The sequence below is a fragment of the Benincasa hispida genome, chromosome 2 (assembly GCF_027475165.1).
Source record: "Benincasa hispida cultivar pf3 chromosome 2, pf3_genome.v1.1, whole genome shotgun sequence".
Classification (NCBI taxonomy): domain Eukaryota; kingdom Viridiplantae; phylum Streptophyta; class Magnoliopsida; order Cucurbitales; family Cucurbitaceae; genus Benincasa; species Benincasa hispida.
In genome coordinates, this window is record NC_143479.1 from 48,850,640 (window position 1) to 48,873,889 (window position 23,250).

General features: G+C 33.2%; 2 protein-coding genes across 2 annotated transcripts; one reads left to right on the top strand and one right to left on the bottom strand.

Annotated features, from left to right (window-relative positions):
- Nucleotides 1-2,490: 2,490 nt before the first annotated feature.
- On the top strand, nucleotides 2,491-8,567 carry HY2 (phytochromobilin:ferredoxin oxidoreductase, chloroplast / phytochromobilin synthase (HY2)). Its single transcript, XM_039024155.2, has 8 exons — nucleotides 2,491-2,937; nucleotides 4,186-4,302; nucleotides 5,095-5,189; nucleotides 7,055-7,148; nucleotides 7,294-7,425; nucleotides 7,583-7,687; nucleotides 8,024-8,074; nucleotides 8,148-8,567. The coding sequence occupies exons 1-8, from the start codon at nucleotides 2,749-2,751 to the stop codon at nucleotides 8,334-8,336; spliced, it is 972 nt and encodes a 323-aa protein (XP_038880083.1). The 5' UTR covers nucleotides 2,491-2,748; the 3' UTR covers nucleotides 8,337-8,567.
- Nucleotides 8,568-9,289: 722 nt separating this feature from the next.
- LOC120070634 (NAD(P)-binding Rossmann-fold superfamily protein) lies at nucleotides 9,290-14,982 on the bottom strand. The gene is made up of 9 exons (XM_039022457.2): nucleotides 14,530-14,982; nucleotides 14,053-14,165; nucleotides 13,676-13,729; nucleotides 12,297-12,381; nucleotides 11,937-12,042; nucleotides 10,851-10,937; nucleotides 10,626-10,723; nucleotides 10,144-10,253; nucleotides 9,290-9,465 (listed from the first exon to the last, which is right to left on the bottom strand). Exons 1-9 carry the CDS (start codon nucleotides 14,822-14,824, stop codon nucleotides 9,400-9,402), a joined length of 1,014 nt encoding a protein of 337 aa, XP_038878385.1. The 5' UTR covers nucleotides 14,825-14,982; the 3' UTR covers nucleotides 9,290-9,399.
- Between the last annotated feature and the right edge of the window lie 8,268 nt (nucleotides 14,983-23,250).

Sequence of the window (23,250 nt, forward strand, 5' to 3'; positions counted from 1 at the left end):
ACCTTAGGCTCTAAGTTCATGTACCAGTCAAAAGCATTTTCTTTGAGGGTTCTGACGAACTGCTTGACTAGTAGATCTCTCCTCATTCCCGCATTCTCGCATGTTTCTACGAAGTGGGCGATGTATTACTTTGGATTGCACTTTCCATCGAATTGCTGGAACTTGGGGGTTGATACCCTGCAAGCATTCTCAGGTTTTCGATCCTTTGGGTGTTTGGCTTGGAATACATGAAGGAAGTTTGAGTCGGCCCTCCGTATTGAGCTTTTATGGAGGTCATGATTATGTCTTGCAGTTGTTGGATCGACAGAAAGGCCACCGAGGCTGAATGTTGCAGTTGGTTTTCGTGCAACACGATTTTCCCCTTGTCAGTTGCTTTGACTGTGGGTACTTGGCTTGATTCAGCAGCCTCTCGAGACTGCATTTATTCTCTCAGGGCAGCGATCTCATGGTCTCGCTCCTCGACGACTTTCATTAGAAAGATAATCTTCCTTTCCATCTCTGCCATGGCCGCTTCTGTCGTCACGTCCGCCATCATGACAGAAATCACATCTGGCGGTTAATCTCTTTTCGGCTTGCTGGAGGCGAAAGTAAAGTTGTCAAAAAAGGGGTTTTCCTTGATGACCACCCCGCTTTGTGGGGATTCCATCATTTGCCTCAAGATGTGCTACTGAGTTGTGAGGGAGCTCTGCTCTTGCTCCTGCATGACTTCTCTTGAGCGACTGCGGGTGATAGGTCCCATGTATGAGCCGTTTGTGGAGGAAGCCTTGGATACCATCTTCTTAGGTGTCATTTGCCTTGTTCGAATGCTGAGAGAGAGATGAGAGATAAAGATGTTTCACCGGACGTGCCAATTTATTCACACAAGGTTTCCGGAGAAACATGTCAAACAAGGGGTTGAACTTGATTTGGTATTGATATTGAAGTTGATTTGATGTGATGTGGTTCGATCTCTAATACTTGATCCTCTGATTCTCTCTCAGTTGGGTGAATATGCTTGACTTGAAGAAGAAAAACACCGAATGTTCTTGAAGTAGAAGTTTTAGAAGAGTCTTTGTGTCTTCAATGGTCTTCTGTCTTCTAGGAGTGCAGCTTCAAGAGTCTTGGGAGTCTTCTGCTCATTAATAAATTCTCTCTAGACTCTCTGAACGTAGAAAATGTTGCCCCCTCCAAATGAGGAGAGCTTCTCTATTTATAGAGTTCACATGTGGGTTTGGGCTTGGTTGATCCATGGGTCTGGCCTTTGGGCTCAATTAATTGGACTTGGGCTTGGTTGGTCCATGAGTCTGGCCTTTGAGCCCAATTAATCAGATTTAGGCCTGATTTGACATTTTGGGCTTAGTTGGACTTTGACCCAAATTATAATATCAAATTGAGTCAAATTAATCTTATCTGATTCAACGTCATGATAAAACCACGTGGCGTCATCAAAATTTGTCTTCAACTTTAATTCAGGACAAATGTCAACTCCTAATTGAGCCCAAATTTAATGATTTGAAATTTTGTCATTAATTTAGTAAATGACATGGCAACTTGTGATTGGTCCAAAATTTCTCATTCAACAACTATCTCTTAAAAAAACCCTAGCTAAATTTTGAAAAATAATCAAGAAAAAATAGTTTTTAAAACATGTCATTGTTTTTGGAGTTTTGCTGTAAATTCTAACTTTTTAATTTGAAAGGATAAAAACTATAGTATAAGATCAAGTTATATAAAACAAACTTCATTTTCAAAAACCAAATCATTATTAAAAACAAATAAGTCTTAAGAATACCCATTTTATGCTTTTAAAAGTTGGATCCTTCTCAACCCAAGCTTAATATTTTGGACGCCATAACTAATTTTGCTCAATGGTAATTGACATGACAATCTTTTCTAGAAGTCAGATGTTCATCTCCCATCCTTATCATTGTTGTGCCAAAATAAATAAATAAATAAATAAAAGCTTATGTCTCGTTTGATAATCATTTCATTTTTTTTTTGTTTTTAGTTTTTAAAAATTAAGCTTACAAACACTTCTTACACCTCTAAATTTCTTGTTTTGTTATCTACTTTATACCCACTTTTTTTAAAATCTAAGCTAAATTTAAAAAAAAAAAGACTTTAAAAACTTATTTTTGCTTTTATAATTTAGTCAAGAATTTTACTCTTATGATTAAGAAAGAGGCAAACCATTATAGAAAATGAATGAAATATGTTTAATTTTAAAAAAACAAAAAACAAATGTCATGTTTGGTAATCATTTGGTTTTATTTTTATTTTGAAAATTAAGCCTATAAACACTATTTTCACTTTTAAATTTTTTTCTTTGTTATCCACTTTTTTCAATGGTTTAATTTTAAAGATTTTTTTATTTTTAGAATTTGACTAAAAAATTCATATCTAAAAAGAGGTAAATTATTATAAAAAATTAAAAAAAATAGACTTAATTTAAAAAAAAAAAAAAAAAAAAGAACGAATATTAAAACATCCAAAATAATTACTAAATGTCTTAATATTTCGGACACTATGCCTTATTTAAGGCAAAGAATATCAAAACAGGTAGATTTCCTCATTTGGAGATCCATATTTTCATCCTTTCTTTAAATATCATATTATCTGACTTGATTTGGCGACGTGGGTCAACACGGAATCCAAAATTCTTGCAGCAGCTCAAACCCCAACAGTGGATCGATCAAATCAAGAGATAGAAAATGGGATTCTAGTAACGCAAATGCTTCAACTGAACCCTTCATTGGAAGCTTTGCGGCTATGGGTTCTTCTTCTCGTTTATCCTTCTCCCTTTCTTTCAACTCCCCACCATTTTCAACCAACTGTAGCAGTAAAAACAAGTGTAAAAGAGCTTTCCTTCCCATCTCTTCAATTTCATATCAGAAATTTGTTCAATTCGCTTTGGATGAAACCAAACTTCACACCCATCTCTTTCCCTCCCCTTTACAGGTAATGGGTTAATCCACTTGATTCTGTACTTGGGTCTTCTGATTTTGCTTCATTTGAGCTTCTTTAATCAATTTTTCTTTGTAATGCTTCAAAGAATAGTTTGGTTGTTCTTCTCTCAAGGTTGACTTTTGTTTTCTTTGTTAAATAGTGTCTGTGTAAGCATAGGGATGCTTTTTGTTGTGTTTCTTGAAACTTTTTACTTCTTCTCCCCTGTTCTACTTTGAGTTATTGAATGATGAGTTTTTTTTTCAGTGATTCCGTGTGAAGAGTCCTTTTATTTTTATTTTTATTATTATTTTTTTTTTTTACTGATTCTGTGTGAAGAGGTTTGATGGACTTCTTGTTATAGAATAGTTTTCATTGCTTTATCTTTTAATGGACTGGAACTGACTCTCTCTAGCAAAGTTTGAGTTTTAACTTGTCATAAGAATGCACAGAAATTAATATCTTTTGAATCCCATTATCATTGGTCTGCCATGTCATAATAGATCAACTGATATTTGGCCAGAATGAGCTTAGCTCAACCGTAATTATCTAATTGACATGATCTTCTTCCCTAGACGTTGAAGGTTTGATCCCTTCTCTGAGATTGTTAAAAATAAAAAAATAATAATAATAAATAATATTTGTCCATTAGATTTACCACATCACTAATGATATTAATAATAGGATCTTCTGGGATGGAATTGAAACTTTTGAAAGTAAATAAACACCAACCATCAAACTTAATGAACTGAAATTGTAATTTAACTGCTTGGTCCCTTTCTTGTCATATTATATTTCTTCAAACTTGCACATTTCCTGCTAAGGAGATTCAACGGTTGGTTTCTTGTTCTTATCTTGCTAGATTATAGCAGTTTTTTTTTCAACATAGATTCCGTGTCTCTTTTATGTTAGGATATGAAGAAATCTAGCGATTTGTAAATCATATCTAATCTTTGCTTAAGATTATATATTCTTTTTTATCTAGAATGCAGGTTGTCAACACACTAATTACTGAATACCTTATTTGATGTTCTGACTGATTGTATGATTTTATGTCGACTCAAGTCAATACAATGCAATGATTTCAGGCTTGCATTTACATACATGGTTGTGTAGTCTGTATCTTGGCTGTTATTGCCAGCATTCTTGATGTAGTTTCTGGTTGAAGTTTTTAAACCTTATGAATAAAATTTTAAAAGTTTGAATTAAGATATGAATCATTGTTTCTGTCATCATAACTATATAATTATTCTTATCCTGCAGGAAAAATATAATTCCATGATTTCCTTGGACAAAAAAGTCAAGCTTGAAATGTTATCTTTCCAAGCTCCAAAGATCAGACTACTTCGCAGTTTGAATATTGAAAGTGAAACAATGCAGGTTTTATTTTATACTTCGACCCTCTTAGGAAGAATTTTTTATGCTTTAGTTCATATAATATGATTGGAAAATGAAATATGAATTTCTAAATTATGTAAAGTGACTTGACAGAGGAGAATTGGAGGATGCTCTGACAATCACTTCTGTCGTTTTTGAGAAGGGAAACAAATTTTATTGATGAATGAAATAAAATGAGTAAACCCCAAAATGGATTACATGAAAATCTTCAAATTGGAAATCAGATACAAAAGACTTTATCAGAAAAGAAAGAAGTTTTATTAGTTCTCTGGCCTTTTTACTTGTGGCCTTCTTTATTTTTCCTTGCTTCCCTTAAATTTAAATTTTAAAAATGTTGAAAGAACAACCATCCCTTGAGAAAGTTTTCCTTGGAGATTGAAGTATAGAACTTTGCTAGTTATCCCAAGATAGTGTTGTAGTCTGTTGATGGTGAGAGGCTTAGTCTCAGTCATGGACTTAAAAGTACTTTGGTTATGGTTATGAGAATATTCATCCATGCAGCCATTCTTTGTAGAAAATTATTGTAAAAATTAGTATCAATGATTTTGACGTTTCTGAATGATTTGGGACACCTTCCAACAAATTTCTAAACTGCAGTTTGTATAGCTAGCCCAAACGTAAATCTTATTTTTCCTTTTTGTAACTATTTTCTAAGGGTTAGAAATGAAAACCTTAAACTGCTGAAATTCACTCCAGAACCTGGATGTGTTTAGTAACCATACTTGATATCTATGTTTATATTCTAAGAACTATTTCCATTCAATTATGGTTCAGGTTTTAGATCTTGCTGCATTCCCAGAACCAGAATTTGATGTTCCTATATTTTGCGCAAATATTTTCACTGCTGCAAGTTCAAGTATAGTAGTACTGTAAGCTTCTTTGAACTTTGGAGCCTGACAATAGCCTTACATTATTTGTATCAGTTTCAATTTTTTGAAGTCTATAAATTTTACATCGTCAACCATGGAAGCATAGGAAATACTTAAATTTGATGTTCTTGATATGAGAACCTCAGTGAAACAGTCTAAAAGTTGGTCTAAAATTCCGTTGGTTATGCGAATACCTTGCACACTTTTAACAACAATATCCAACAAGTCAATTTAGTTCAACCCAAAGGATGGAGGTAGATATAGATCATTAAATCTAAGTCAAAACCTAGAAGAAAGAACTCGAATCTTGTGGGAAGGGGGTCATATCTCATATGGTTTTACCCAATTTCTCTCAGTTTGTTTGTTAGTTTCTGTTCTAGGAAAGGCTCAAAAGTTTGTTTTTGGGAGGACCATTGGGTGGGGAGTCAAGCCTCTGTGTGTTTTATTTGTGCATTTATACTTTCTTTTGAACTAGGTGTTTCATTTAGTGGCTTCGGTGCTGCCTTCCCCAGAGCATCCATCTTTGATTTTATTAGGTTTGTGTCATCCTCAGTTTGATAGAGGAGAGACGATTGATGTGGGGGGCCTTCTTTATATTTGTCGAGACCAGCACTTGTTTCAATAAGAAGGTATAGTAGGATTTAAACTCCTGATCCTTCTATGGGTTTCTTTGTCATTCTTATTTTCATACCTTGTCTTTCTTTCCTCTTTCAACTACTGCAGTTTTCATTTTTTTTCAGATTGTGGAAGGTTAAAATTTGAAAGAAGCTAAAGATTTTGGCTTGGCAAGTTTTACATGGGAGGGTTAACACCATATATTGTATTCAAAAACACTCTTCCTTCATTTTGTACTTGCAAGGGTGCATTCTCTTTAGGAGGCTCAAGGAGGATCTTAATCATTTACTGTGGAATTGCTAGTTTGCAAACTATCTTGGAGTCACTGGTTGAGTTCTTTCAGTGTTTGTGGGGCTCGCAATAGGGATAGGTGATCTATATTGGAGAAGGTGCTTTTGAATCCTCCCTTTAAGTAGAGGGGTAAAGTTTTGTGGCATGCTAACTTCTTTGCTGTTTTGTGGGATATTTGGCTTGAAAAGAAAAGTAGAATTTTTGGAGAGGTCATGTTATCGAGTGAGGAAGTTTGGGAGGTGACGATGTTTAACTCTTATTTGTGGGTGTCAATCACTAGGCCTTTTTGTAATTATAATCTTGGTCATATTCTTTTAGATTGGAGTCCTGTTTTAAGGTTAGGGTTGGACTCCCATTTTTTTGGGCATGTTTTGGTACACCCTTGTATTCTTTCATTGTTCTCAATAAAAAAATTGTTTCGTACACCACAAAAAAAGTTTGATGGCCAATCAATCTTAAAGCATGATCTAATCACAAGATTGCTGATATTCATTTTTTATCCGGCACCTATATATGTGTAAAGGTACAAATCTGCAAATTCTCTGATACTCATTAGGCTTAATAAGGTTACATAGACAAGTGAATGCGGTCATCTTGTCTTCTGATTTAGTGAGGTTTCTCCAGTTTTTGTTGGTAGGCACTTGTTAGAAACTTAAGAGACGAATGGCAATGAAAATGACCAGAACTGATCCCATAAGAAACTTTTTTAGCAATCTCAATCACATACCTGAAAAAAAAAGTTGATTTGAGTGACATGAGTTTGGCTCATTTATGCATCCAGCCAGGGTTTTAAAGCATGCATCAAATTGTGCTCAGTAAACTTTGTATTCCGAGTGTCCAAATTTTATGTTAAAACATATTTTCTAACCAGATTACCAGGCAATTTTCTTGTTCTTGTTAGAACCTACACTAAATATAATTTGCAGCCATTCGTAATACTAGCTCGATTCTTTTTGTAGGGATCTCAACCCTTTGCATGATGTTATCACTCAAAGAGATTATAGAGAAAAGTACTATAAAAGCTTACTGCATCTTGGAACTAAATATGCTGAGGTGAATGTTTATTTTTCAAGATATTGGTTATATTACTACTACAAGGCACACTAAACTCGCTACTTTATGACATTTGGTGTACAGCTTGTTTCCTTAATCTGTTCTAAATTTGATGTGATGATTACTGAAAACAGACTTCCTGCAGCTCTTACCCTGGGGCGGAAAGCTTACAAGCGAGTCTTTGAAGTTTTTCTCCCCCATTGTGATATGGTCCAAGTTTTCTTCGACCGAGTCCAAGTACGATATATTGTTTTCTGCATTCGTGGATTACTACAAGGTAGTTGAAATTGACTATGCTGCTGCTATGATAGAGATTCCTATTTTTCCGCTTTTTTTGTGTGATTTCTAGCTTTTGTATTTTGAAGATTTTTAGTTATGTGTATGAATTAGATCTTATTTTGATTATGTTACTGAAAGTTCAAATTTACTTCTAGGCATGGCTTGAGCTCATGGACAATACTGGGGAGGAAACTATCCCGTCTCGACTTTTGATTAATAGAGAAGCACAACACAGATACTTGTCGTGGAGGGAAGAAAAGGTAATAACATTTTTTTTCATATCATGGATCTCTTTTTCTTTCTTTTTATGTTTTTATTTAACGAAAATTTCCGACTTAGCTCTGGAGATCGAATAGAAGTGCTGGTCGTATATGGATGGATATTACCAAAACTTAGCTCGATAATTAATTACTCACAATTGAACTTTGGTTGTAGTTTGTTCAAATTTAGAGCTGCAAGATCATTTATGAGTCTACTAAATTGCTTTCTCTATACAACTCCCGAAATAAATTTAATCTAGACTATAAAGTTTCATGAAACTCTCTCTTTTGTTAAAATGTCTGCTGACTTTATTCGATGCAACATTGGCAAAACAGGATCCGGGACACGGTCTTCTAAGAAAATTAATCGGGGAGATGCTTGCAAAGGTAACATACACAAAACCTATCAAAGTTGCATCTTTTAGAAGCGTCATTCTCTCACTTCACATCTAATCATTAGGACTTGGTGAGAAATTTCTTGTTCAATGGCATCGACGAGCTCGGAAGCAAAAGGTTTCTGGATTACTTTCCAGAGTACTGCTGTGAAGATGGTAGTATCAACACGAAACGTAGTATGGCTGGAAAGTCATACGAACATCGACCTTGGGATAAAACAGGTGAATTTATTGGAGATACCATCAAAAGCTGATGTTAGTTCTCTTCCTTACTGATGTTTTTGGTTGAGTAAATTGATGTAGGTGTACTATGTGATAAGTTGAAATTTTGTAACTTGTACATTAGACTGAGCTCAAATTTTGCTGAGTTATTGTTAGCAAGCAAGTTTGGATGTATTGCCATTGAAGTAATCAATTCTTCAATGAGCCTAAACAATTTTTTGTTTGTCCTTTTAAGTTCGTCCAGCATTCAGATTCTTTGTTTTGATCGGCTTGTGTGGGGGCACCGTCTTTGGGAGCTATTGTACTTAAATTACTCTTAGAAATCTAGTTCCTGAGCTACAAAGATTATATCTTAAGCTTAAATATTAATTTAACCTATATATTTCACATTCGATTCATTTTGATCTATGTACTTAAATATTAAAAAAAAATGATCATTTTGGTCTCTTAAAAGTAAATAAAAGTAAAAACAATGGAATTAAAATGGTCACTTTTAGAAGTAAAAGAACCAAAATGATCATTTTAAAAGTATAAAGACCAAAATAAATTAAAATTGAAAGTGATGACCAATATAGATATTTTGAGAATACAAGAACCAAAATGAACCTAAGTTAAGTACTTTTTGAAGCATTTAAATTTTTCATCTATTTGAGTTCTTGTAAAATCCGCCAATCTAATTGGAAGTTTGTAGTTTTATTGGACATAAATTTCAAATTTACATCTAAAAAAAATTAATTAATTAAAAAAATGAATATGGAGACTTTTTAAATACAAAATTTAGAAGCCTATGAAATACTTTGGAACTTCAAAGGTTAAATAGACACAAAATTCAAAATTATGTACTAAATTAATACTTTTAATCTAATCCTCAGAGTATGACTTGCTTGTCTATCCTTGGCTCTCCACTCTGAGGCACAGTTTTTTAACTTTGCATAAAAATCTTATTTTGGTCATTAAATTTTTATAGTACATTTAGAGAGAGAGATTCGGAGGGAAGCAGTGAAGATATCATGAGAAGTGGAGGCTGGAGAGAGTGAATGATTATATATATACACACAGTAAAAGAAAGAGAGTTAGTGATATGTGGGAAACTAATCACTGTGCCTGAGCAGCCTTGAATAGTTCACTCCATTTTTGGGGATCATTCCCTGGACCTTCCCCCTGCAAAAGTTTCAAAGCTTTACTACTTTTTGCAGAGAGAGAGAGATGCGAAGAATTGAATTGACTGGTTTGAAACGAGGATAAAAATATTTGTCAACCTGTCGATATATCTGTAAATTGAAGTATTCGACATCTATGGTATATATTCATTGATATCTCTGATATCTTTTATAAATATTTGTAAAACATAAAAAAAAAGTCATATATTTAGTCTAATATGAATAGAATTGCTATTAATAATATCCAAGTAAACATAAGTTAATTATTCAATCTAAATAAAGTTTATAAATTTTATGACTTACAGAAATATCCATTGATATTGATATTTTATCGATATATCTATAAGTTTAAAATCCCAATACTAACATCGACATCTATATTTTAATTCTTGGTTTGAAATGGTGTTTTAAAGTAGCTTTCTACTTTTTTGTTTTCAAAACTACTTTTAACAGCAATAATCAGATGGCTTGTAAAGCATTGAAATCATTATTCACAAGCTTTGATCTAGATTTCTCTATGAAAATACAATAAAGGGAAGCAAGAGATGATTTTTTTAAAAACGGTTATGCATTTCAAACAAGTTTTGATTTGAGCTTCTTTAAAAATAGAAAGTTTGTTTATAAACAGTTGTAAAACAAGCCTTCATTCTCATGAACTGCAGCTAACTTTGAAGCTCACCTCAACTGAGTTAATTTCGTACGCCTGTCCTTCAGTGAAGTCGATGTCTAGAGCCTGTATGCAAGCTTCGGCAACCACAATCCTGCTAGCTTCTCCAATGAGTTTATCGCCTGAGATTCACGAGAGGAATGAAAAACGACAACATAATTTTGATATGAATTTGATTATGGGAATGAGAATGATATGAAATGGAAATGTTCTAATTGTCACGGGAAGGTGTATTAAGAAGTGCATATATGTTTCCATACCTGCATACTCACTTTAAAACTTTTTGGATAATTCGTTTTACGTTATTTTGTTTTCTTTGCAAGCAATTAGAATCAAAGAAAAAGTATAGAATTGAGCCCATAGGATTTATAATTGGTAACTAAAATTATGGATAATGAAACCACACCAGAGGTAGCCCCACGGGTTCTTCATACCACATTCTATAGAGTGGCAATACAAAATGTGTCATTTTTATAAATTCTATAATGTTGTACCTTGACCAAGGAGGACGGCACGCCGTTGCCCGGCTGTAGCTTTGAGCAACGTATTAAGATCATATGAGGTGTATGGTCCATCAGTCAACCTACCAGCTCTGGAGCACACATATTTGTACATAGAAGAGAGTGAATAGACTCAATGTGGAAAAGCTATGATACTTCTAGAAAGAAGAAGGAAAAAAATCAGCTGAAGTAAAATAAATTCATGCCAAATGGACAGACCTGATAATTGTGAACGGAAGACCTGACTCGCGAAGAAAATCCTCCCCTTGCTTTTTGTATTTGAGAACACCAAAAAGATTCATAATACTAGGAAGAAAAAAAGAGAACCAATTAGTAGACTGAAAGCAAAGTTTGTGTTTTGTACATGTTTTCTTTTAAATTTTAAATTCCACTACCGCCACCTCCAACCAAAGGAAAAAAAAAGTTAAAAACAAAAAACAAAACAAATGCAGTCACATACTTGTCTGCTTCCTATACCAAATTTTAAACACGATAACTAACGGTTGTAGTACAACCAAAGTCCCATATTAACTAGGTAAGAGAAAGATTTGTGATATATAAGCGAGGACAACTACCTCTAATGGATGAGGCCTTTTGAGTGAAACGAAAAGTAAAGCTACGAAGGCTTACGTCCAAAGTGGAAAATTTCATATCATTGTGAAGATATGATAGAGGGTTTGTTGTCCTTAACAATAACTAAAATTGATCTCTCCCAATTAGGGGTGTTAACATTTCGATTCGGCTCAATTTGAGTTTCAAACCAAAGCCGAACCGCCAAGAATATTGTTGAAAAGTAGAGAGCAAAACCAAACCATCCAATAAACCTGACTGAATTGCCTCGAACCGATTGACCAGTCGGGTTGGATCAAAGGCAGGCACATATCACTATGTCAGAGCGGCCCAAATGGGTTATTATTATATTGTGCCACGTGGAATTGTAGGTTTGAAGGTAAATAATCGGAATGTAAAATACAAAAACTGCATTTCATGTGTCTTGAACACACGACAAGCAATCAAGGCCAACTCAATCACTAATGCTTAATGATACATGATAATAATCTTAATATAAACATTATTGGTAGGTTCGGTTAGATCCAGTTTGTTATTTTGAAAACCCAAAACCGACTGAATATCATCGGTTTTCTCTAAATGCAAACTAGAATAGACAAATCGATGACGGTTTCGGCTCTTTTGTTTCCGGTTTTTCCCTTGCCCCTTACTATCTATAATGCAGATGACAATTTTTAACAGGTTTCTTTATTCCTCTACCATATAATGCTTGCTTTGTAGAATAAGCTGGCCTACCTCCAAGGCAATTCATTGAATTTGGTTACCCCTATCGATGAAACAAGAACTACTCTCTTTACTGATCGAGGAACTGCTGAGATGAGATTTCTCACACCCTCCCAATCTACAATTATAAGGCCATGGTCAGAAAGTGCGCATAGGCATAATTGACTGTGTGTTGGTGTGCTTATGAGTATCCGAAGATGTGCAACTTCAATTTCAATCTTGAGACGGACAAAAAAAAAAAAACGCTGATATTATATCAATTTCAACAATGTTGTTGAAAACAGAAACAGAGATGTGCTAATGATTTGTAGGCCTAAGTTTCTAGCCAAAACACTAAGGCGTAACATCTGATATTAACAGTATAATTCTAACCTACTCTTTCAGGAGTGTTGTCCCCATCCCATCGCCTTGAAGGAAAAGCTGTCGTTCCTGTGCAGCAAATCACATGTGTGACACCCTAACAGATGAAGACCAGATAAATCAAAACAGATATTTTAAATTTGTAAATAAACTACACCACCAAGCTATAATGAATTCTTTTTTTCTTTAAAAAGAAACAACAATAAAAATTGTATCTATCAATATTCATTTCTTCTACTAAAAGAAAAAAGAAAAAGAAAATTTTTACAGGTAGAAAAAAATGTCAAACTATTTATAGAAATAACAAAAAAAAAATATCAAACTATTAACAGAAATAACAAAAGAAAACACTGATGGATTTCTATCAACGTCTATTAGACACTGATAAACTTCTATCAGTCTCTATCAATGATAGACTTCTATCAGTTTCTATCGCTAATAGACACTGATAAACTTCTATCAGCATCTAACTCAAAAAGGCCATAGTAATTATTAAAAATCAAGAAACAATTATGATTCAAAACCAAGAGTAATTATTCTAATCCAATCTAACTCAAAAAGGAATCTAATAAAAAAATAATAAAATAAATAATAATAATAATAAAAATAATAAAATAATAAAAAAACAAACTAAGTTACCAAAATGAAGAAAAAAATGAAGTTTGGTGATAATGAAGGATCAGACTTGTAAGCCTAAGATCATCATTCAGAGCCCAACTCTAGCATTCATGGGAGTGCAAGAGCAACACCCAAATTGTACGGTATAAAATTTAGGATCACTAGTTTTTCGATCCATTTATATCATAATTTTCAGCTTCTAGCTTCTTTTTTTCCTTTTTTTCCCCCTTTTTCTTTCTAATTTTCCATCTTCATCTTGCATTTAATTACAAGTCCAAGAAAAGGGAGGCAAGAGGGGAATCGATTGTCAAATCTTCTGCATGAAGAACCTATTAGTTGGGCCAACCATAGGATAACTTTCTAGTACCCACCACCACACCATTGCCAACCTCCAATGTTAACTGTCACCTCATTTCTCCCAGTCACCTCTACTCTGTCCTTCCAAAAGGATATTTAACACAACCTCTCCTCTCCCTCTCCCTCTACTCTGTTTCATCTCTTAAACAGTAGGAAGGAGCTTCCCCATGAGAGGAGCTGCGGACTGATGAAGTGAACAAAAAGTACTATTTTGAGCAAGATTATTTTGTATATAAAAGGAGTGCGAGCAGTTAAGAACTGATAATTTTATTTGGTGCAGCTGTCGGAAAGCATTGGAGTGCTCAAGAATAATCAAATGAATTCAGGAAGCTTCCTATCATAAAATCATCGGTAGAGAATTCGAAACAACATAACAAAACATGGTAAGGTAATGTAATCTAATCTGGATCACAAACCTCAAATATAGATGGATCTAGATCTTCTGGGTTCCTTGTATCGCCTTTGCATACCTGTCAAAGTTAAAATTCTTATGTAACGACAAACTCTACATGAGAATGTGGTGAAACTCTTAAGAACCAACATATCCTCCAGCCTACATATAGCGCAATGAATTGAAGAAACATTCTAATTTGTTATCAATAGTAAATTAGTAATTGAGATTAAAGCCAGTCAACTGATCATGCCACACCGACCTCTACTTCAATAAGAATAACCTAAAAGCTCCCAAGTCCTCTCCATGTGCCACACTCAACCAAGCGAAATGAAATATGCAATCATAAGCTTCTGACATTCTGGGCAATAACCTTGCTTCAACTAAGACAGACCGTGTTACCTGTAACAAATCTTCATCTTGTTCACCAAATAATGTAGTTGCTTTCTCCGGGTCTCGCAGTAACAGGCGTAATTTAACATTCCGGTCAAGCAAAGCTGCTGCCACCAACTGTCCTATATAAGAAAGTGAAACATCAAAGCAAGAACATGAATCACCCGAAAGGAGGTCTCCTATATATCTCGCTGATTACTCATCAACAGGATATTCTCCCAACATGCAATAATTAGTCAGTATTTTTTTTTTTTTTTTTTTTGCTGAAATAATCAATCAGACTAAGAATTCGAAACTTCATCAAAATTACCAGTACCTATTCCATTAAGAACTACAACCAAGACACTCAATTTTAAGAGATTTATAACGAGCTTACAATAAAAATAATTAGTTTATACTGCCTGATTCAGTTAAGTTAATTATTCATCATATACGTCCATATAAATTCAACGGAGAGCTGCAGAGAATAATACAGATAGAACCTACCGACGCCGCCGGAACCGCCGACGACGAGGACGAGTTTAGAAGAAGCAACAGGATCAGTTTTCCTGTCGCGGATCGCTTCTGAACTCGGAGACTGAACCACCTCCTGATTGATTGCACGAATAGCTGGGGATTGTAATCTGCAGCTTGAAATGCTCTTGCGGAATTGATTCTCGAACGATGAATATGAACACAGCGGCGCAAGGCCGAAGAGAGGAACAGATTGGGATGTTTTATGAAAATCGCTTGCTGGAAGAGGAAAATGAGGGATGAATGAGAGAGAGAGCTTGGCAGCCATTGATGAGACTTGCAAGAGGAAGAGTGAAGAAGAAACTGATTATTATCCTACAGATTTTTTTCTTACAAATCTTTTGCATTCTGTTTTATTATTTTACTGAAATCTCCATGGATGAGTTTGTATTCTGAATTGGATTGCAAAGTGAAAATTAAATTATTAAATCATATTTGAAACTGATTTTTATAAATAATGATTTTAGTGAAAAATATATATATTTTTAGGACTGATTTTAAATATAAAAAATAAATCAAAATATTTATAAAATATAATAAAATTTTAAGACTATCAGTGATAGTCTATTATTGATAATTCTAAAATTTTAGAATATTTTGTAAATATTTTCAACATTTTACCATTTGAAATAATTTTCCTATTTTTTATAGGTGATTTATGATTTATTAAAAAAAATAGTTTTTATACAATTATTTTAGGTAATAATCATTTTAGTTTTTAAGGCTATAGTAATTATTAAAAATTATTTTTTGTGTATATAGAAACATGGAGTATGAATTTAAGTACAACCTATTGCTCTTTCAAAAATCAAACCAAACTTTGAAACTTAAGGCTCGTTTGTTAATTATTTTATTTTTTGTTTTTGAATATTAAGTTTATAAACATTTATTTGCTTTTTACCAATGTTATCAAAACCAAGTCAAGTTTTGAAAACTTAAAAAAAAAAAAAAAAAACTTTTAAAAATTTGTTCATGTTGTTGGAATTAGACAAAGAATTCAACTCTTTTACTTAAGAAAACAAACCATGGTAAGAAATTAGGAGAAAATATACTTAATTTTGAATACCGAATGTTTACGAAACGGAGCCCAAAAATATATATTTTTTTAAAAGATAATTTTTGGAATTTAAAATTTGGTTAAGTATTCAACTATTGTATTTAAGAAAAATACAAATCATTGTAAGAAATATAGTCGATAGAAAATATGCTAAATTTTTAAAAATATATATATAAAAGAAATATAAAAGGTCTTAGTTCTTGGTTTTTTTTTTTTTTTTTTGATTTTTGTTTTTAATGAAAAAAATTTAATTTTGACCTAAAATTTATCTATCAATTTAGATCTTAAACTTTCAATTTCATTCCACTCAATTATTTCAAGTGTTGCAATTTTTACTTAATAATTAATTTATTGTTTTTTTATGCCATGTATGGTAGCAGCAGATAGTGCAAAGGAAAATTTTTCCTCTTTTCAAAATGTTGTTGGGCTAAAAAAATGAACACCAATGAAGCCCAAATGTTCTTCCCTACTGAGCTGATCCAAGAAAAAAAAAAAAAAAGATATGGGGTAGTTATCATGTGTGAACTTGAATTGGCCACATTGCTCACCAATCTAACATGCACTAAATGACTTTCCTTCCCTTTTCTCTTTCAATTTTTATTTTGACATAAAACATCAAAATTAGGGGAAAACACTTTGATCTCTCTCTCATATACTTCTTTTAGGCAGATGAGTTCATAATTGACAGGAGAAGAGAATGACAAATACAGTGATATATAGTGGTTCGATGTTTTCACCTACATCCACTTCTTCAATAATCTTCAAGCTTCATTTAACTTCAAGATTACAATCACTATAAAACTGAGATAAGTTCTTTACAACTCCCTTTCAGTTTTTGTTTTTCTCTATTTCGATATACATTTTTCACACACAGAAAAAGATATCATTTCTCTATACATTTCTTAATTGCTTTTTCTTTTTATTATAGATGAGATAAAAGAACAGCTGAGTAAACTTGTTGTAACTGTTTAATAGTCACTAACTAATTTCTGTTTTATCTGTTTTGACAAGTAGCTGGAGATTTTGGTTTAACTTCATAACAAATTTCCCTCTTGAAGCAAAATCTCATAATATATAGCTATTTCTTTTTTATGAATCTACTACTTTAAGTAGATTTAGGCAGCAATCAAACTTAGGTCTAGGTAGAGCTTTAGTTAGAAAATCAGCTGCATTCTCTTCTATTTTACATCTATGTATTTTGTCCTATTATGATATTGTTGATTCTTTGTAAGATGTATTGCACTCTAGTTGTCACAAAATAGCTCAATTGAATCTTGTTTGTAGCCTAGCTCACTTATTATGCCTTGTAGCCAAATTGCTCCTTTAACTACTTCAGACACTACTATAAATTCTGCTTCAGTAGTTGACAAGGCAACTACTAATTTTAGATTAGACTTCCAACATATTAGGTCTTCCCCTAGTATAATAGAGTAACAAGTTAAGGATCTCCTCTTATCACTGTCCCCTATAAAATCTGTATCAACATACCCTTTTAGAAGTAGCTTAGGTATTAGGAGTTGTGTAGAAGAACCCTCGTTCATTATCCCTACTAAATATCGAAATACCCATTTAGTAGCTTTCCAATGGTTCTTGCCAGTCTTTCCCACATACCTATTGACCGAGCTTGAGCTATAAGTTAGGTCTGGCCTTATGTATACCATTAGGTACATCAAGCTTCCTATGGTAAAGTAAGGAACATTGGATATAGCTTGTCTCTCAGCTGGTTCTTTAGGAAATTCTTTGGCAGATAATTTGAATTGTTGTCCCATAAGAGTTGTTATTGATTTAACATTAGCCATATTGAACATGTTTAGCACCTTTTGAGTGTATTGTCTCTATGATAAGAAAAGTTCATTTTTACTTTTTTGCCTTGTGGTCTCCATCCTTAGGATCCTTTTAGTTGGCCCTAGGTCCTTCATCTTAAACTCAACACTTAGTCGGTCTTTGATCTCATTTAATTTAGTCAAGTCTTTCCCTGGAAAAAATATATCATTTACATATAACAAGTAGATTACACTACCATCACTAAGGGTTTTGTAAGAGCCACAAAGGTCATATAGGCTTCTAACAAAGTTGATTTGGCTGATAAAGTCATCAAACCTCTTATGCCAGCATCTAGGTGATTGCTTGAACTCACATAAAAATCTTTTCAACTTGCAAACTAGGTCTGTCATCCCTTGAATTTCAAAACCTTTAGGATGTTCCATGTAGAGTTCCTCTTCTAAGTTTCCATGTAGAAAAGTTGTAATGACATCCATCTGCTTTAGCTCAAGGTCTTCACATACCACAATAGCTAGGAGAACTCTAATTGATGTGTGTTTTATCACTGGAGAGAAAAATTATGTATAATCAACCTCTTCCTTTTGTTCAAAACCTTCGGAAATTAGCCCGACTTTATATTTCACTTCTTTATTGTTCTCCCTTGTAAATTTCTTATAGATCCACTTGCAAGGAATGATGCTCTTGTCAAGTGGTTTATCAACCAGGACCTATGTTTCATTATTATAAAGGGAGACAATCTCATTCTTTAAACTTACTAGTCACTGATCTTTTTCATCATTGTTTAGGGCCTCTTCAAAACTGTTGGGTTCTTCATTGTCATCTTCTATTAAGTAGTAAGAAATGAAATTAGCTCTTGCAAATCTAGAGGGGAGTCTGGTAGCTCTTTTTTCTCTGTCTCTTGAAAAAAAGTAATCATCTAGGCTTTTAGGTTGTCTTTCTATTCTGTTTTCAAAAGTGCTAGGGGCATTTGAAGGCTGTGAATGATTATCTGTTGTAACTGAGTTCTCAAGTCTAGGATGGACTTTAATATATGAGCTAGTATAGGGTTCAAACTGATTTTCTTGAGTTGGTTGCTTCACTATTTCAAAGTCTATATAAGACTCATCTTCCTTGAAAGTTACATCTCTATTGATTAGACTTCTATTAGAACTGAAATTTCAGAATTTGAAGCCTTTTACTCCTTCAAGATACCTTATGAACATACATTTCAAAGCTCTAAGTTCCACCTTACTTTTCTTAGTATGAACATAGGAAATGCATCCAAAAGGCTTTAGATTTGATAGATCAGGGGATTTTCCTCTCCATTTCTCTTCAGAAGTTTTCATGTCAATAGAAACACTAGGACTTATATTAATTGTGTAAGTTGTTGTAGCAAGAGCTTCTACCTAAAATTCTTCTGAAATTCTAGCTTCTGATAGCATACATCTAACCCTTTCCATCAACGTTCTATTCATTCTCTATTCAACTCCATTTTATTGAGGGGTATAGACTACTGTTCTGTGATAGGTTATTCCACACTTATCATAAAAAGAGTTAAAATTATTCCCTAGAAACTCTAGGCCATTATCAGTTTTGAGAAATTTAATTCTTCTATCAATCTAAGTTTCAACTTTAGTCTTTCAAATTTTAAAGCATTCAAAGGTTTGATCTTTAGATTTAAGCAAGTGTGTCCATACCTTTCTAGAGTAATCATCTATAAGGGATAGAAAATACTTGGAGCCTCCCCATGAAAGAGTTTTAGCAGGACCCCATAGGTCTCCATGGATATAGTCAATGATGCCCTTGGTAGTGTGAACTCCTTTTGTGAACTTCATTCTCTTGGATTTTCATAACACAATGTTCAAAAGTTGAGTCTTTTAGTGCCTCTAGTCTGAATCAACCTTACTTCATGAGTTCATTCAAGCCTCTTTCACTAATGTGTGAAAGTCTTCGATGCTACAACTCAAGCTCACTATTCTTCTCTATTTCTGACAGTAGAGCATACTTAGGTTGGTTATCTTCTCAACAACATATAGGCCATAAATTTTCTTCCCAACAAGGATTGTCCTCCCATGTTTTTCTATCTTCAAAGCATCTCTTTCACCAGTGAGTGTACAACCCTAGTCATCAAGTATTCCCAAGGAAATGAGATTTCTCTTGAACTTTTGAACATACCTAACATCCATCAATAGGATTCTACTATCTGTAAGTTTTAGTAACACTGAGCCTTTTCGAATGATTTCATACTCATTGTTATTACCCATTTAAACTGAGTCTCCTTCCTCTGATTTGTAATCAACAAACCAGCTCTTCTTGGAATTCATGTGATAGGTACCAACTGAGTCTAAAATCCAGACTCCCTCATCGATTTCAAAGTCCAAGGCCTTTTTGTTTGCAGCAGCAAATACTTCATTGTACTCATATAAGCTTCATTACCAATAAGCCCTTAATGTCTACCATGTTCCCTTGATTTCTTTGATTCATCTCTTTTGTATTCTTCATTTTTGCTTGAATCCTCTCTACCATATGGTTTAAATCTTATGTTATCATCTCTTATGTGATGTTTCCCCCTCTCTCTCTATCTATCTATCTATCTCTCTCTCTCTCTCTCTATCTCTCGTATACTTCTTTTGGGCAGAAGAGTTTGAATGGAAATCTTTGATCCAAACGTGAGAAAAACAAGATTGCAAGAAAAGAATCGAAAGGAGAAGACAAAGATGAATACAGTGATGTACAGTGCTTCGATGTTTTCACCTACATCCACTTCTTCAATGATCTCCAAGCTTCATTCAACTTCAAGATTACAATCACCAAAAAAACTAAGATAAGTCCTTCTTCACAGCTCCCTCTCAATTTCTATTTTTCTCTACTTCGATATATAGTCTTCACACACAGAAAAATATATTATTTTTCTATACATTTCTTGCTTGCTTTTTCTTTTTATTACGATGAGATAAAAAAAAACAGTTGAGTAAACTTGTCGTAACTATTTAATAGTCACTAACTAATTTCTATTTTATTTGTTTTGACAGGTAGCTGGAGATTTTGGTTCAACTTCATAACACAAAATAAGAAATCAAAATTGATAAATAAGATGCATACTAAGTTGCACTCATTTTTCTATATCTCATACAATTGTTTAATTATAGAAAGTGATGTGGACAAAGGAGAGTTTTTTTATAAAAGGATCAATCAATGTACATAATGAAGGAACCATTGAAGGTCCTTGAGCGGAAACGGGATTGGACCCAAATCCCAAATTTTATAGAATTTACAATTTCACAGAAGAAATAGAATATTATGCATTTAAGATAAATTACAGCATGCTTAAAGAAAAATAAAAGAGAACAAAGATATGAAAACTAACCCTTGAAGAACAATTTCTTCACGTTTATCCTCGCTACAAAAAATCACGAACTCAAACCCCACAATGGACACTACCACTTGATTTCCTCTGTATTCTATGGACGAGAATCCAGGAGTGCGTGAGCTCTGGCTTTTTGGTGAAAGAATGAATTAAGAGAGATTTGAAAAGAAGAGAGTTGAGAGATTGGGGAACATTAATTCTTATAACCCTAAAAGAGGAAGAAGAAGAAGAAGCCAATTCAACCTCTCTGTTCCTGCTAACACGTAGTAGAGAGAAAAATGGGGGGAGTTACAACTCCCTCCCTAAAATTATTTTTCAATAAATAAATTTAATTTTAATAAAAAAACATTAATATATATTTATATGATAACCACTTTATCATATAATATATATTAAACTATATGTAATATAAAATATAACATATAACATATAGTTTAATATTGTATCAAATACAATATAACCTATAGTTTAATTCTCTCAATAACGATATTTAATATAAATCTCATTTATATTAAATTTAATTATATGAATCCAATTCACATAATTAATATTTGAATCATATTCAAATATTTATTTCCTCTCATATAAATTTTATATTATAATGTATCAAATATATTAATTTAATTATATCACATATAATTAATTCCCATTAATTTGAACAATTCAAATTAATCCAAAATTGATTCTCATAAATCTCCGTTGAGCTATAGAAGAGACCACATGGACCTGTAGTTTGAAGCTCCAACAGTACTTGAATAATTAATTAAACTCTTTAATTAATTTACTGAACATCCATTAACTGTCAGGCACTCCACTAGAGATCGACAACTGCACTCTTCGCACTACATATATATTTCTGTGTCCATTGGATATAACCAATCAAAAACTTGATGACCCTTCACAAATTGCTCATAAGTATAGCAATGCCAAAATTACTGTTTTGCCCCTATAGTTATATCTAACTCCTTAGTACCAATGATTCCTCTAATGAGCAATAAATCATAGTCCAACTATGACTAAACCCCTCTCGAGCCAAGAAAGGGTGTGACACCACATTGTACAAGCTCCAAAATCAACCCTTAAAAGAGAAATTTATCTACTTACCCCTACCTCGGGTAAGGAGTGGATTTTGTCTTGTGTAGCTATGTTCCCAGCTCCCCAATCAAACGAATCCCCGAAGTGATAGGTTTGTTGAGTCGGCGATCTAACCACTCTCAACCATACAAATCAAAGACTGCCTTCATAGGCAGGAGTTCACAACTCACTCAGGATTTAGGCCATGTCACCTATAATCATCCTGGTAAAATGTAAGTCTCTATTATGAACGGTGTTAAATAATGTACTAATCATTTTGTGGTCCAATCTTATTCAAACTCATTTGTATATAATACCTCCACTCACATGTCTCCGCATGAATGATCAGGATCATTTCATTTGTAACACTTTACAACAATTGTAATATCTGCAAAGCGGGCCATATTCGTAGTGTCACCAGGATAAGGTATCCAGCCTTATCCATCTACTATAGACCAATGATCCATCTGTATGTCTCTACATATATGTTTAAGCTATAGAAAATAACGTTGGATGCTAGTTTATTGGTTTGTATGTTTAATGCTACTAAATGTCAAATAAAACATCTCATATTTTATTAAATGAATAAAATGTTTGTACAATATAATTACAAACTATAGAACCCTACGAGATTTAAGGCACCAACCCTAATACACAGGCAGTCAACTCCTATGCCTAGAGATGGGATAAACATAAAATAGAACTAACAATCAATAAACTAAACCAAAGCTAACTAACATGATCTAAAGCTACCTAACATACTTGATGCCTAAAACACATAACCAACAACCTATAAAATACATCATAATTCCACCCCACTTAGGAAGAAACTCATCCCGAATTAGACTTGGCCAATTCAAATCCATATGGGGCATCATAATGGTGAAGTTCAACCACATATGATAACACAAAGTGTAGGTGGTAACTCTACCCGAAAAACATTTGGTCCATATTGTGACATCCCAAATTCTTTTTATATAATTTAAATTTAGTTAATTTGTAATATTTGAGAATTATTTGGATTTTGGAGATTAAACTGAATTATTGTAAAAGGATAATTCGATTTTAATTTCTGCTTCAATGAAGGATTTTAGAATTTAAATTTAATATAAGGAAGATTTGGGATTTATTTCAATTTTAATTTGATTTGGGAAATTGAATTAAAATTGGGAGATTTAGATTCTTTTTATAATTTGGGGAAGATAATTAGATTAAATTGATTTAAATTTGTTTTTTTCCAAAATGATTTGGGATTTTTTAAAAAAAAAAATCCAAAAGATTATGGTTTTGGATTTGGAGAAGGAAAGGGGTTTATGTTCATATATATATAAGTTTGAGGAATTAAATTTTGGAAAAAGAAAAAAAATTAATTAGAATATCTCCCTCCCCTTTTCTTGCGTACACAAGTAGAAACAACCCCTTATTTTTTTTTCTT

Excerpts from the sequence above, each read along its gene's own strand:
- HY2 (XM_039024155.2), top strand. The coding sequence starts at position 2,749 with ATGGGTTCTTCTTCTCGTTTATCCTTCTCCCTTTCTTTCAACTCCCCA. Across the intron at positions 4,303-5,094 it reads TTGAAAGTGAAACAATGCAG|GTTTTAGATCTTGCTGCATT; the intron begins GTTTTATTTTAT and ends ATTATGGTTCAG. Across the intron at positions 8,075-8,147 it reads TCGGGGAGATGCTTGCAAAG|GACTTGGTGAGAAATTTCTT; the intron begins GTAACATACACA and ends TCTAATCATTAG.
- LOC120070634 (XM_039022457.2), bottom strand. The coding sequence starts at position 14,824 with ATGGCTGCCAAGCTCTCTCTCTCATTCATCCCTCATTTTCCTCTTCCA. Across the intron at positions 14,166-14,529 it reads CGGCGGTTCCGGCGGCGTCG|GACAGTTGGTGGCAGCAGCT; the intron begins GTAGGTTCTATC and ends TTTCTTATATAG. Across the intron at positions 10,254-10,625 it reads TGCCGTCCTCCTTGGTCAAG|GCGATAAACTCATTGGAGAA; the intron begins GTACAACATTAT and ends CGTGAATCTCAG.